The 15,158-nt window shown below is 33.4% G+C and overlaps 1 protein-coding gene across 1 annotated transcript in view; it reads left to right on the top strand.

The window, feature by feature from the left end:
* PHF14 (PHD finger protein 14) overlaps nt 1-15,158 on the top strand; it is a 163,535-nt gene that overhangs the window by 40,835 nt on the left and 107,542 nt on the right. Inside the window, exons 10-15 of the mRNA XM_090142134.1 lie at nt 2,581-2,851; nt 3,367-3,473; nt 4,635-4,730; nt 6,273-6,376; nt 7,767-7,898; nt 14,135-14,303. Coding sequence (XP_089998260.1) covers nt 2,581-2,851; nt 3,367-3,473; nt 4,635-4,730; nt 6,273-6,376; nt 7,767-7,898; nt 14,135-14,303 — 879 coding nt within the window. The remainder of the gene's footprint in view (nt 1-2,580; nt 2,852-3,366; nt 3,474-4,634; nt 4,731-6,272; nt 6,377-7,766; nt 7,899-14,134; nt 14,304-15,158) is intronic.

Below are 15,158 nucleotides of genomic sequence, written 5' to 3'. Positions count from 1 at the left end.
GTCTCAGATCCCAATTATGTGAAATGTCTCTACTGCATGGTGATATCATTATGCTTCATATCACTGTGGTAGGTATTGTTTGTGCAAAATTAGTGTGGGTCCAAGCAGGGCTCACACTTGCTCTATTTTTTTTAGGCTTTTGGTTAGAGCTCTGCATTTGTTATATGGTGCTACTAATAACAGTAAGTTCCCTGCATTTTCTTCTCTTCCTGCTCTTTCCTCCAGAGCAAGACTCCATGAGTATGGAATTTTTATGAAATAATAGTTTGAGTGGTTCCTACGCATTTTTAAAACTCCAAAGATTTCTTAATACATACCAGAAATGTTTGATTGGGGAGTTGACGCATATAAATATAGTATAGTATACTGTAGTATAGTTTATATGAGTACATACAAAATCATATCTTGCATGTGAATACATATGTATATACACACATAATAAAAACTTACTTCCATGGGAGTTTTAAAGCTTAAGTAAGGTTTCCAAATACTGATAAATGAATATACAGTTGTACAAATAAGTTGTATGTTGCTGTGAAAGTGTATTTTTGAGATGCATTTCAAGAAGAGAAGAAGGTGGTGCTTGATGCTTTTTAACCCTGACAGGAGTAGCTGAGCTAACAGTTTGGCAAGTCCTGTGTCCCAAAAGAAGGAAAATCCTTAGAAAAATTATAAGTTATATAACTGTCTAGGACCACTGTTGATTGGAAAATATTATATGTTGAAATACTTCCTTTATATCAATAAAGGAAGAGTACATTACTTGTGTAAAGTATGTAATTCAAAATTACCTAAATCCATTCTTACAGTTAAGAATTTAGTTTAAACTAGTCAGTCTGGTCTGCCAGCTATTTCTGAAATCGGGCTCTGATAATACAGTTGTATTGTCAGAATACATTAAATGACCTCAAGACTTTCCAAACTGAGCACATCATCAAGTAAAGAAGCATCAAGACCAAGCCATCCTTGTTCTGGTGAAGAATAAAGCAAGGTGGTAAATGCTTGCTCCTTTATGCTTATGTTAAGATAAAAGCCTTTGGGCTTAAAACTGGCCTGCAAGGCATGTTTCTCATGTTTCTTGGTCATTAATGTTTGAGACCTAGTAAGGTAATGTATTAAGCTGCATCTTTAACAATACTTTAAGCAACGCTGTTTATAATCAAAGATGTTCCTTACCCATGGCATAAGATAATGAGTTTGCATTTATATATATAACTCATATCTTATCTCAGGAGTATTTCATACCATACGGTGGGGTAGTAAGATTGGGTTAGCTGCTTCTTTATGCTGGCAAATGAACAACTTCTAAGTCATAGTCAGCTGAAGTTTTGCCTCTGAAGGTTTGTATATTGATGTCACTTTCTGCCAGACTTGCTGCTGCATAGAGTTCCCACAAGACAATTTTTTCCAACTGTCAGCAACAACTTGATTGATCTGGGTCTAATCTCCCAGATGGTCACAAATATACAGATGTCATCAACATGTATTGTGAGCTTCTGCTGATTTCAGTTCCCTTTGGGCTAAGATTTTGGCATGTTATAATAAGCTAGTTTAACATTGTAAAGAGAGAGGGCATTGAAAAAGGAATTTCTATAAAAGAATGTCATATAGCAAAAATACTGTTCACCAAATTTTACTGGTCACATAGATATCAGAGTCATAGAGATTGGAAGGGACCTCTGGAGATCATCTAGTTCAGCTAACCTGCTAAAGCAGGTTCCTTACAGTAGGTTGCATAGAAAAGCATCCAGGTGGGTTTTGAATACTTTAAGACATGGACAGTCCACAGCCTCCCTGGGCATCTTGTTCTATTGTTGTCACTCTCAAAGTAAATAAATTCATTCTTATGCTCATGTGGAGCTTCCTGTGTTCCAGTTTATGCCCATTGCCTTTTGTTCTGTTTCTGGGCACTGCTGAGAAGAGGCTGGCTCCATCTTCTTGGCACCCATCTAGTAGATATTTGTAAGTATTGGTAAGATCTCCCCTCCATCTTCTCCGTACTGAACAGTCGGAGGTCTCTCAGCCTTTCCTCATAAGGGAGATGCTTCAGACGTCTAATCATCCTTCTCATCCTCTGTTGAGCTCTCTGGAAGTTTCCTGCCTTTCTTGAAGTGAGGATCCAAGAAACATACACAAGTCTTCATATGTGGCTTCACTACAGCAGAGTAGAGAGGGAGGATCAACTCCCTCGACCTGATGTCCATGCTTAATGTATTTTTGATATGTCAGCCAAGGTTTTTCCCAATGAGTTTTCATGGTTCCATCAGATTATCATTTTTGGAAAGGACTGTCTGAAAGCCAGCAGTAATTCATGTTAATGAAGTAACCTCATCAAGGAATCAGTATAATCCTCTAAAACCTCATGAAAGGGTAATGCTATTGAAATATGCTTTTTGAAGTAAAATCAAATGTATGTTAGTGTATTTCTTGAGTCAAAATGTTGTAATTAAAACAGTATTTACTAGATTCTTCAGGTTTTAAATTGAAAATAAGACGCAGTTTCTTTCAGAAACTTTGGAGCTCAAAAATGATTTTGAATTGTCCCCTTAAATTCTTAATTCATGGAAGTTTTTGTTGTAGGCTCGAATCAATGCCAGACTACAGCAGTATCGTGCCAAGGCAGAGCTGGCTCGTACCACCAGGCCACAGGCCTGGGTTCCCAGAGAGAAGCTACCACGACCACTCACTAGCAGTGCTTCAGCCATTCGCAAGCTTATGCGCAAAGCTGAATTAATGGGAATTAGTACAGACATTTTTCCAGTTGATACTTCAGATACTAGTTCCAGTGTTGATGGAAGAAGAAAACATAAACAACCAGCCCTCACTGCTGATTTTGTCAATTACTACCTTGGTAAGGATCAAAATTGCATATTCTTCTCAGAGAAAAATAATCATTTCACTGTATTTGTACTTTTTTTTTCTTGTATTTCTTTGTTAATAGGCAAATAGGATTTTTTTTTTTCATTTTTGGTCGGAAACTTTATTGCCCAATATACAGGATGTTAATGAGTTTTCTTTTTAAAGAATTTTGGGAAAAGAAAAACATCTTTCAAACACAAACAGGCAGTAGCATCTATTTTAAGAAGGGATTGGAAGCTTAGGTGCCTTTATCTTTTTTATACTTATTGTAGAATAGTATGTTTTTGATGTTGACTGTCCTGTAGATAAGCAAATTAACTATACTAGGTTATTGTATGCAGCGAAAGGTAAATGTTAGGAATGTTCATTCTGCTAAGGCTGTGTAATAAACCTATAACTGTGTGCTTTTTTTTAAATGGTTTTATGCTCCTTGTTGCTCCACTTTTACAGTGTAGAACTTGAAAATATAGCCAAGGCTAGAAAATAAAGAAATTTTCTTTTAAATAGAGAGAAATATGCGCATGATTCAAATCCAGGAGAATATGGCTGAGCAGAGGAATATCAAGGACAAATTAGAAAATGAGCAAGAAAAGCTTCATGTGGAGTATAATAAGGTGAGGAAAAAGGATAATAAACCATTGTACTGTTTAATATTGCTACTATTAACTTTGATAGCATTTCACTTTTCAAACAAAATGACTTAGAAAGAAAAATAGATAATATTCTGTCTTTAAAGAAAAGTAATATTTTAAAATATTACTTTTTAAAATTTTCTGTAGTTATTGGTCCCCCATCTCAGTATACCAGCAGAGTCAAATTGCCTTTGCACTGATTCTTTAACTGTCCCCACAGATAGTTCCAGCAACAAATCTCAGACAGAGCCCTTTCCTATGAGTAGTCTTAAAGCTGTTCATGTTTTTGTTCTTCATATGCATTTCTTTTGAGACTTTGAGACAACAGGTTTACAGTCCTTTTCCCCCCCGAATTTCTAATGTAGCAGTTGTGCATTTAAAAAAAAAAAAAAAAGTTTTAATTACATGTTTTACTCAATTATTATTTCTGTAACATTTAAATATTTTAAATAGATCACAGGAATGCTTTTGTAACAGATGGCATTACAATTCTTGCTCTATTCAGTATCATACCAACTGGTGATTACTGGTAACAAAAGATAGTGTTGTCATTAACTCTTAAACTGATAGCTACGTGTTTTAAATAAGAACATATGTAAATGAAGCAGCAGGTTCATATGAATTGCTGAGTTTGAAGGGAAAGGGAGACTGGAAGAGGGAGGCTTTAATCCACATGAATAGGTTGTATAGGCTGTGGGGTTACTTCCTGAAAAAAATCCCTTTTTTTCTCTTTGCATCCTTTTAATAAATTGTTTCTCCAGTAGAGTGAGTGAAAGTTCTTTGGTATGGCAATTTAGAACTTTAATTCATTTTGATGGTCACTTGCTATAATTTTGCTGCGTAAGTGGTAGAGGCAGCACATATGAGACATTGCTGCATTTTAAACTTTTCTTTCTAATTTTATTTATGGAATCTCCTTTTTATGCTAAAATGCTTCAGATCGTCTTAAAACAGATGGCTGCCCACGTTTTCATTTTAAATTGCTGAAGGATCACAGTGATCTCAGCTATTTTGACATGCATTCCATTTTTTTTTTAATCTTCCAATAAGGTAATGCACCTTTGATAGGTAAGAAGTTAAAGAAATTTTATAAAATATACCTTAATGATTGCTTTCCTGTTGTTTTTTCCTTTAACCTCTCAGCTTTGTGAATCTCTGGAAGAGCTACAAAATATGAATGGAAAACTACGAAATGAAGGGCAAGGCATTTGGGCTTTGTTGGGTAGAATCATTGGACAGGTTGGTTTCATTTTGTTTTTATAGTTTGTAGATGGACCCAGTTTTCCAAGAATGAACTTTTTTGGTTCTGCATGTCACTTTTGTGGCCAAAAATTGATTTGATCAGACCTAGGCTTCACTCTGTGGATAATGTTTCCTGATTGAAATGTATAGACTTCTGCAAACCACCTACTGGGAATCTGTAGTTTAATTATGTTGTAATAGCAATCTTGTTTACAAAATTCTTGTGTTTGTTAGAACTGACCTATCATCTTTGAGAAACTGAACGTGAAACAAGTTAATCCTACCATTTTTGTCTTAATGTTGTCTTTATTTACTGCAGGCTTCAAGTGTTTGAGAATTTGATGGCTTATATAAGATGCACTATGTACATGATGTTTTTCAAAGTGGACAGAGTAGAGTATTTGGTAAAATGAATATAAAAAGTAGGAGAACAGAAAATTTGAATTACTTTGTGTTGCCAATAGTTCTCTTTTTTCAAAGGGAAAAAAAGATGAAACTATGGAAAAAAAAAGAGAACTGTAGATTCTTACACTATTTATGTGTTTGATATAAAAAATATTAAATGACAGTAGACATTTTAGCTTTCAGAGGTAGGTTGAAATGATTTCCTCTTACAATTTTAAAAAAAGAGTAAATTATTCATTGTGAAAATGCAGACGTACGTAATTTTGTGATAATTTTTGCTACTGCTTAGTTTGTGGTGCTGTTCAGGGAATAAAACGTAGCCTTTGTTTGCAGTGCTATAGTTCATACTATGTTGGATGTTCTTTTTTTCTTGTTCTTTTTGGTCAGCTTATTGCTCCTACTTGTGAAAAAAATACTTCAAGCAATACATTGCATTGCATCTTTTAGATAAGGATTTTTTATCTCCTTTTTAGATGGGTTTGAAAAAAGTATTCACAAATATATTTCCTGGTGCAAATGTTACAAAAAAAAAAAAAGAAAAAGTAGAACTCTTTTGCACAGCTTGCATGACTTTTTTTCCAGTTGGTTGAACAGATGCAGACCCACGGGGCTGCTGAGAAATGACTTTGATAGATGGCTGCTGTCTGGGAAGCCAGCATACTGCAGATTACTAGAAATCCGATGAGAATCTTGTCTGCTTTGTGGAAGGCTTGGTCCAATAAGATAATTTTTCTAATTAACCTATCGAGCATCAATGTAGTAGGAATGTTGGGTGAAAAGCAAACTGTCTTACCCTTATTCTGTCAGTTTTGTGAATTTTGCTTTTCCTTACTTTTTAGGAAAGTATGTATTAGTAGACCTATACATACTTATCCTTCCTTCTGTCTTAAAGCTTGAAATGATTTTTTAAGTGCTAGTAGTTCATTGTGCTTACTGAATTGAAAAATGAGTATAATATTACTTTACCCCAATATGAATTTGTATTGTAAACATCCGTAGTTGCTTTTGTTTGTAGAATAGCTGGCTAAGCCATTTTCCATTCAGTTTGTGTCTTGTTCTTCATGCATTGAGATTGGAATGAAATTCTTTAAAAGTCCCAAGACTCATTGTACTGTGTTTGTTCAAATCCAATAGAAATTGAACATACCTGCAATTTTACGTGCTCCTAAGGAAAGAAAACCAAGTAAAAAGGAAGGAGGAACACAAAAGACATCTACACTCCCAGCTGTACTTTATAGGCAAGTAATGAAGTCTTGACAGAATAGATACATCTTTTGTTAAGTTGCAGTTTCAAAAAATTAGTAAGAGAAAATAGTTTGTTTAAATTTTGATTAGCAAAATGCTTCAGAATTGTCTTAAATGCGTTACTTCTGTAGGCTGTGTTGAGGAAATAATCATTTATTCCCCTTCGCATACAGCAGTGAGCTTTTTCTTTGCTAACATGATAGCAGTGCTTTGAGAACAAAGGTAACCTTACAACTGATAATGTCTTTTTTTAATGCGTGATACAAAATTTTTTAACTGGTTGTCTTGTTTTTTTTTCAATGTAATCATCCGTATTGATGATTTTGTGAACAGTGCTGCTACTGTTTAGTCACTGGCTGGATGCATAATGTACCTATCATATAAGAATATTTACTTTTTATTTATTTTTTATTTGGATTGTCAAATTCTTTGGGATATCTTGTTTTTCAAATTTCCCTACTTATGCTTTCTTTTTTCAGTTTTTCCTAAGAAAATATTCACTTATTTTGTTACTGTAAACTTTATTTCACCTGCTGTTTGTTACAAAGCTACTGATGAGATTTTAAGTAACCTTAAAGGTGGTATATATACTAGGGTATCTCAGAACATGACTGTACTCTTAACCATATTTATCTTGCTGCCAGCTGAGAAGTGGCAGTCTGGCTTATGGAGAGGGCATCCGTCATTCCTCTAACCACAGAATATAAACAGTATCTTGCCCAGCTATTAGGATAAACAAAGAAGATGTAAAAGTTAGTTCTAGTACTGTGGGAGGCTGAAATCTTGAGAACATGTGAGACCGGTGAGGGTTTCACAGTTTTACACATGTAGACAAACAATGGAAGTTACATTCTGTTTCATTCACAGTCTAGTCATTTAGCTCCTCCTATAAGGAAACAAATAAACATCTGATCCTTTGGAAATAATTGAATGAAAATATTAATTCCATTAAAATAATAATAATGAAATGTAATTTCCTATTAGCTGGTATATTGCCTAGCGCAGTAGCAGCACAGACCTGTTTTGAAGTCTTTGCATTATTGAAATGTCTGATTACTAAGACTGATAGTCGCAGTATAATTTCTCTGTTTAAGTATTTAGATAGCAAAGGTAGTATTCTTTTCCATTTGCCATTGATATGTTTTGTCTGATTATCAAGCAATTACTTACTGGTTAAAAGTCCTTAACAATTAGATTGAAGATCTCTTTATTGTTAACTATATTAGGTGCCTTTTATTCTTTACTGTATATAGATAGAAGTTCCATAAAAATAGTTATGCACTTACAAGAAAATAGTTGCCACATGCTGATACTGAAACTGTCATTTGCTCTTTGTAATTTCAAATGTAATTATAATGTTTTTCTACTGCCTGCATTAAAAAGTTGTGGAATTTGCAAGAAGAATCATGATCAGCACCTACTGTTACTGTGTGACACTTGTAAACTCCATTATCATCTTGGTTGTCTGGATCCACCTCTTACAAGGATGCCCAGGAAGACCAAGAACAGTTACTGGTAAGAATGCAATTGGTGCTTTATCTTACATTACATCTATACTTAAAGTATGACATAAACATGAACTAGCTAGCAAATTGTTTTTTTTTTTTTTTTAATTTTGCTATCTTAGGTGGGTTATTTTATTTTCAGCAGTGATGACTGAAGGTAAAATGTAATGTGGCAAAGATTGCTCATTAGTATCCTCATACAAATAGGTTACAGCTTTACTTTTCTTAGCTTTTGTGTTCTGTGATTATTGACAATGATATGTAATAATAGTAGAAAACCACAGGAAATGAACGACTTGGTTTTGTTTGTCTCAGGGCACAGATACATAGCTCTTCTGTCTAGATCTTTAAGAAAATACTTGTAAGTTATTAAAAGTAAACTTGTTAGTGGTAGATCATTTTATTGCAATATAGGAAAGCACTGAGGTTAACTCTGTCTTCTGCAGTGGCAAAAGCACATGTATAAATGTACTTACTACAGTTACATTTCCATGGATTAAAATTATTTTTATGGGAGTGGAGCAGAACAAAAGCTAAGTGTTATAATAGAGAACTGCTAAAGTGTAGAGGTGCTGATTTCTAATTACACTAAAATTAGTGTACTACTCTGTTCTGCATGTTTCTAAAGTGCTCTGAAGCGTGTCAGAAACAATTTTTATCCTGAAAGAATTTAGTGTACAGCATCTCTAGGAATTAACATCACCTAGTCTGAATGTTAAGATACCAGATGAGTATATACTAAGAATTCCTTCTGAAAGTACAGTTTAGTGATTATAATCAAGAAAACTCTGCTTCTGTTTTTCTTAATATGTCACTTACATTTTTCTTTAGACTTCCGAAGAACATCTAAATAATCTTTTTTGCGTTATTTTGATGATATATTGTGTGCAGATCAAGGTGGCTGATACCTGAAATGGGAGGTCTCTTTTTCTCTTTTTCTCTTTGTTTTATCATAAGACGATACAGCCTGAATTTATACTAGTAAACTTAGTAATTTGAGATTTACTTGAAAAGCTGAAAAGCTTAGATTCACTCACTAAATTTTTTCTGAACATAGTTTCCCTTAAATTATTCAACACAGTCTATGATTTTGAACTTCTGGCTATTTTGAAGAAATTCTAATCATATATTTGGTCAAATTTATGAAGCAGTTACATGGAAATTTTTTTACAGGATGTTCTTGATTTTTTTTTTTTTTTTTTTTCCTGCTTTTTAACTTGAGTTGAAAAGACTCGCTCACAGCCATTGGTCAAAGATGTAAAACTATAATTCTCAATAGTTGTTAAAGACAGAATAGGACAGGTAGCACATGCTGTTATTTCAAAGTTCTGACTTATCTTTGTTGTTAATTTGTGCTTCAGTTATACCTCAGATCACAGAGTTTGCTTTTACTTCTAATTAGCTAAGACTTATTCTAGAGAGTGAGATTATAGCAGACAAATTGATCTGTATTGATTACATTCTTTTCATCATTTACATGCCTTTATGTATTCTTTTCAGGATCAGTAGAGAGTATATTGAACGAACCCTTAATCTAAGTTGGAGTTCAGCAGGTTTTTCCCTCCTGCTGTTGTGAATAAATTTTTAATCTTTTGATTAAGCAGTGAATAAAAATGCAGATTTTTTTGATGTACTTTTCAGATATTTCTGTAGAATATAATGTGAATTTAAGCAAAGGGGTTAAGTAAGAAAATGGCTGTTATGAGAAATTCCTTGAAATGTTAGTCAGGTTGAAATATTTTATTTAAAGTGATTAAAAGTATTGACTTTAATCCACATTGAAAACAGAAAATAGTTGAAAATAATTTTCTTGATTTTTGTTTTCCATTTCATTATCACTGGTAATAATTTACCTTATAATTACTAAATTAAGCCTTTATAAGAGGTTTGGCAACAAATTACCTGTCATATAATTTATACCTACATATTTATTTAATCTTTGGTCCATGTACTTAGTTACTTAGCCTTTTTTTTTTTTTTGAGAATACCAAATGATTCAGCTTATGTGTGTGCCACTATGTGGATTGGTTAATTGTTCTTTATTTTTGACCATTTCATGCTCACTGTTTTTTAGGAATTTACATTGCTGCTTAAAAAAAGGATTTTGGAATCGTTGAAATAAATCCACTATTAAATGTAAGAAAAAGATTAAAACTGTGGCAATTTTTAAGGGCAGATTCATTAAACAAAGCCCAAATTATAATTTCAAAGTATTTCTAGATGTCCCCACTCCACAAAGATAATTTCAGAGTGTTCCTTCTACTTGTATTATTGGTCATGTAGGCCTTAAGTTCTTCATTTTTATCTATTTCTAGGTTGAAATATATATTCATGCTCTTATTTTCTAAAACTTTGTGAGAAGAAAGAACTCTTTGGTCTTAAGGTGCTTGCCCTAAAATGTTTTCATGAGACTTAAAATGTTTTGTAGTATGAAAAACAACAACTTGTATCTGCATCATGGATTTATGGCAGTTGTAATAACACCGTCGTAGTGTTATCTTTCTTGATGAAGGGAAATGTTTTTTGTATGACCAATACATAACCAGATGTCTGAAGATTTGAATAATGCCATTTTTCATGGGAATAAGATCTTGCAGTACCTTCATTTAACTTTTGTTTAAATTTGACGTTTGTTTTTGCCTTTGAAAAAATGTAGAAGGCTTTTTTTTTTTTAGTTATTTTCACATAAAAGGAAGCAAGAAAGCAGCATTATATCAGTCAACATGAAAGCTCTCAGAATTATGTCTTTAATGGTCATTTAAGGAAAATGTAAGTCATACTTCTGTTGAGTAGGCTTTTGTGTTGAAAATGTCTTTTTGGCTGTCAAGTCTCTTGTCAGGATTAGTTGATGTCCAATAATGTAATGGATTTTACCTTACTCATACTACCGGGGTTTTTACAGTAAGTTTAAAAAAGAACAAAAAATCACATCTGAATTATAGGAAACTTCTGTTAAGCCATGCTGTGGTGCTTTGGTGTAAGACATGGATAATATGCCCAGAACATTATGTTCAGTTGTGGTCTCCTGTTTTCTACAGGGGGCAAATCTATTTCATCATTTTAATGTGCAGCTTGGAGTAAATCACTTGCTGCTTTGCAGTTAACATTGTGGACCATGGAACGTGGTTACTGCATTCTTTTCAGATGAGACCAGAAGATTATTACATTCAACTACTGATTTTCCCTGAGGCTAAATTAAGCAAATCCAGAGTAAAAGCAAAACAAAAGCCATGTACAGAAATAGAATCTTCAGCACTGTTTTTCCTATCGAGTTACTTGTGCTGCATAGCAATACTTGCTAATTAAGACATAGTCAGAACAGATGGAAAGATGACCTGTTGTGATAGGTTCTCAATTCACTGATTGTCATTGAAGAGACAAAATAAAATGAACATGACTTAAGCATTGCCGGAGAAGGAATGGGAGTTCTGTGCTTTCTATGAATATATTGGAATTAAATAGCAGAATGGAAAAAAGGAGTACTTTAAATTCAAAACAATGTTGAAATAAACCATAATAGGAACTGAAAGTTAAGAAGATTGTTTCCAACATAGAAGACTGGATTTCTGTAATAGCTTTTCTGTGGATCCTTTGGGAGCTAACAACAAAACAACTTTATAGCTTGACTGTTTTATAAAAGGGTTGATAAGATGTAGTTACCAGTGACAGTAGAGACTATTTCAGTAAATTGAGAGTTTCCTTGGAAGTTCGTGTTTGTAACTTTTTTTTCCCTTCATCTTTGGTGTATTAGCAAGGTTTTGTTCTGTGTGTTTATCCCCTGCCTCCCAACATGCTGTGGTTTTGCAGCTTTCTTTTTGTATAGCTTCCTTTTTTCTTTGATTGCTGTGAGACTTTTACCACCTGTTTCAGAGTAAGCTTTGTTGTAAAAATGGAATTTCAGAAACCTGCAGGTAGTATCGTAGCTCTTGGATTAAATGCTTATTATCTTCTCCATCAGAATTACAGTAACATATTTGTGTTCAAATAGGGCCCTAGTGAAATTAGAGTACTTTACAGGGCTGCATAGTTTGTTTTCTGTGCAATTGCCTGAGCTTATGGAGGGAAGAGTAAAATGTCTTTCCCTTTTAGCAGTTTACAGCTAAACAATGGGAATGTTAATGATTCAGAGTGTCAGATTCAACAGACTAGGTTCCCAGCTCCAGACATTTTCATAAGATCCTATCACTGTTTTTTTTTTTACAAAGCATTTTTAATGCAGCTCTTTAATTGTTTTGCGGTTTTTTTAATTTACATACAGTACATGCTTTTACCATAACATAGGGGATTTTTTTTTTGTGAGAATTGCTCAGATTAGCACGTTAGGAACAGTTTCACATCTACTGCATACGTCAGCGTAAGCAGATCATAACAAATGATTTTAGTTGTGCTTTCCATATAAATGTGACTGGTGTTGCAGTGTTAACGAAGGGCTGACTTTCTTGTGTTTTGTTAATGAAATCTTCATATAGTGATAACTTTCCTGCAGTCTGCTTTGTAGTACTTCTGTTTTTCTAGATCAGTAAACGCCACTAGCACTATCATGTGCCCTGTTTTTAGTGAACTGAAGTGCATTAACAATAAGAAAGATGAATCTTCATAACATTATAATGCAGAAGCAATTATCTTAAATAATTGAAAAATTAAAGCAGAAATGTGTTGATTTCACCAAGGCCACACTAGTAATGACTCCTCAGTCCAGGATTAGACCCTCTGCAGTATACCTTGTCAACCACAGGTTTGTCTAGCAGACTGCAACCACTGCCTGTAGCTGTAGGTGTAGCCAGATGTTTAATTTGACTTGATTCCTATTGGAATAGACTGTAAGACCATCAGTGGGATGGACTTCTTTTTTGTGGTTTTTTTTTTCAGTTGGTATGTTTAAAAAAAAAAAAAGTTATGGAAGCATGCATCAGAAGCAACCTTTTTAAAAAATGCAGTATAAAGGCATTTTGTATGTAGTATTTGTGGTACTCTTCTGTTGAGTTAAACAGGAATTGGAATTTGGAGTAAAAGCAATATACCGTTAGTCAGCAATGGCATTTCAAAATAAAGGCAAGATTGTTAGCTTCTTATGATTAAATGAATTGATATTACAGGAGCAAAACTCTTTCTGTTGAACATTGAACATTCATAGATGAAGAAATCAGTACATACACAACATTTGTTCTTTTAGTTTGTTGTGTGATGGGCATGACTTCTCTCAAGTCATTTATTAACATTTAACTACAAATAATGAAGTACGTTTGTTTTGGTTTGTCTCCTTGCAGAGCAAATTTGCAACTTCATTTTGATAACGTATGTATCTCTTTAAATGCCAATTAATAACATTTTTATTTTCTAGTTGTTACAACTAAAGGAATTTTTTGAATATACAAAAACAGTGATGAATTAGAATTTGCTTGAAAAGACTTATAGTTTGCTGAGTTGAAAAAATATATGTGAGGAAAAATGCAAATCCTTTATCATCAGTTTACTCATCCTCCATCAGTATATCATTTTTAAAATTTTCATTTAACATATTTTTTTAGTTACCATCTGCATTTATATCTTTACGTAAAATGAGTCATTTCTGCAAATGAGAACAAAACTTGATGACTTCCCATCTTGTTATTCCTGTCCTGGAGCTTGTCAATAGCATTTCCTCAGACAAGGTACACTTTGAAGTTCAGACTGTGATTAGGTACTTCCTCAGAAATTCAACAGGCATATTTTTTCAACTTATTGTTCAAAGATTGTTATTGCGTAACTTTTTCTTAGATTTAAAATCTTCTCCATTAGGAAATAGATTTTACAATTGATGTTCAAAATAGATATTTTTTTCTAAATCCCTGCTGCTAAAGACCACTCTCGACAGGATGCTGTCATCAGTGTATCGTTGTAGAGATTAAACTACAGCAGAGTTTTCAATAATTGATAGATTACAGACCAGCAAACACCATTAAAAATGGGGATATGGTAGAATACGAATACTGAAACAAGACCTTCTACTTCTAAAATCTTGGTTTTCAAAATACGAGTACTGTCAAAATACAAGCACAGCAGCAGAGCGTTTTGCTGTTTTTATGTGCAGATGACCAAGTTATCATATATTTGAGAGATTCTTTTAGTTGCTATTGGCTTTACTGACTTCTTTAAAACCCAAACACTTTTTCTTTTTTTTTTTTTTTTTTACCTCAAAACATTTGTTTTTGTGCTTTTGTGACTGCAGTTTTAAATAAAAAAAAAAAAAAACCTTTCACTTTGCAGGCAGTGCTCAGAGTGTGACCAGGCAGGTAGCAGTGACATGGAAGCTGATATTGCCATGGAAACCTTACCAGATGGGACCAAAAGATCACGGAGGCAGATTAAGGAACCAGTGAAATTTGTTCCTCAGGATGTGCCACCAGAACCGAAGAAAATTCCAATCAGAAATACGGTAAATAATAGCTGAGTTATTGTTATGCAGCTTTATATTTGTAATAGTTTTGTTTAAAATAACTTATCTTTCAGGCATCTTGAATATTATATTATGATTTTAAATATAAAAATATGGATATAATAATTTTTATTACTTAAGTTGAATAAGGCTTTGTTACATGTGTTGAAAATGCAATTTTGCTAAAGTAAATAATCATGTGTGATACAGAATTCTGAACTGAAGAGTTGTGGAAGCTTTTCCAGTCAGCTTGGTCTCTAAGGCCCTTGTTGATTACAGAAAAACAGAAGGTTATGTTTGCACTTAAGCTTATCCTTTACGAGTGTTTTTTTGCTTTAATAGTGCAGTCACTTTGTTCTCATATGCTCAGGTAGATATACATTACAATTGAAAAGTAATTTATTTTTTGTATGTGTGAATAACCTGCAAACTCACTGCATAGACCTTGTATGTCACTTCCTTGCCACTATGTTTGCTGTTAACTTTCCTGTTGGATGGTGCTGAGAGTTTTTTCATTCATTTTTGTTTGGTGATGGGTTTTATTTTTTTCTTTTTTTTTTGCTTGCTTTTGTTTATTTTTTTTAGAAGAACTGTTGCTTCTTAGGTTCAAGAAATACTTAACTTTTTTTTTACTTGAGAGTAGACCTTAGCATTAATCTCTGTATTCCATTGTGTTTTTCTAGTGTTCTACTGCTTAAAATTTTGTTTTACTCATACAACAACGTTTTTTGTGTGATATGTCACATCACTTACGAAATGTACATAAATGTTATCAAAGGACTTTTTGGTCCACTTTAGGGAAGAACTCTTGTTCAAATGACCCTTTTGTCATTTGTAGTTATTCACAGGTAAACT

This window comes from Phasianus colchicus, chromosome 6 (genome assembly GCF_987193195.1).
Source record: "Phasianus colchicus chromosome 6, bPhaCol1.hap1.1, whole genome shotgun sequence".
Classification (NCBI taxonomy): Eukaryota; Metazoa; Chordata; class Aves; order Galliformes; family Phasianidae; genus Phasianus; species Phasianus colchicus.
Note: the sequence above shows the minus strand (reverse complement) of the source record. Positions and strands in the feature narration are given on the sequence as shown.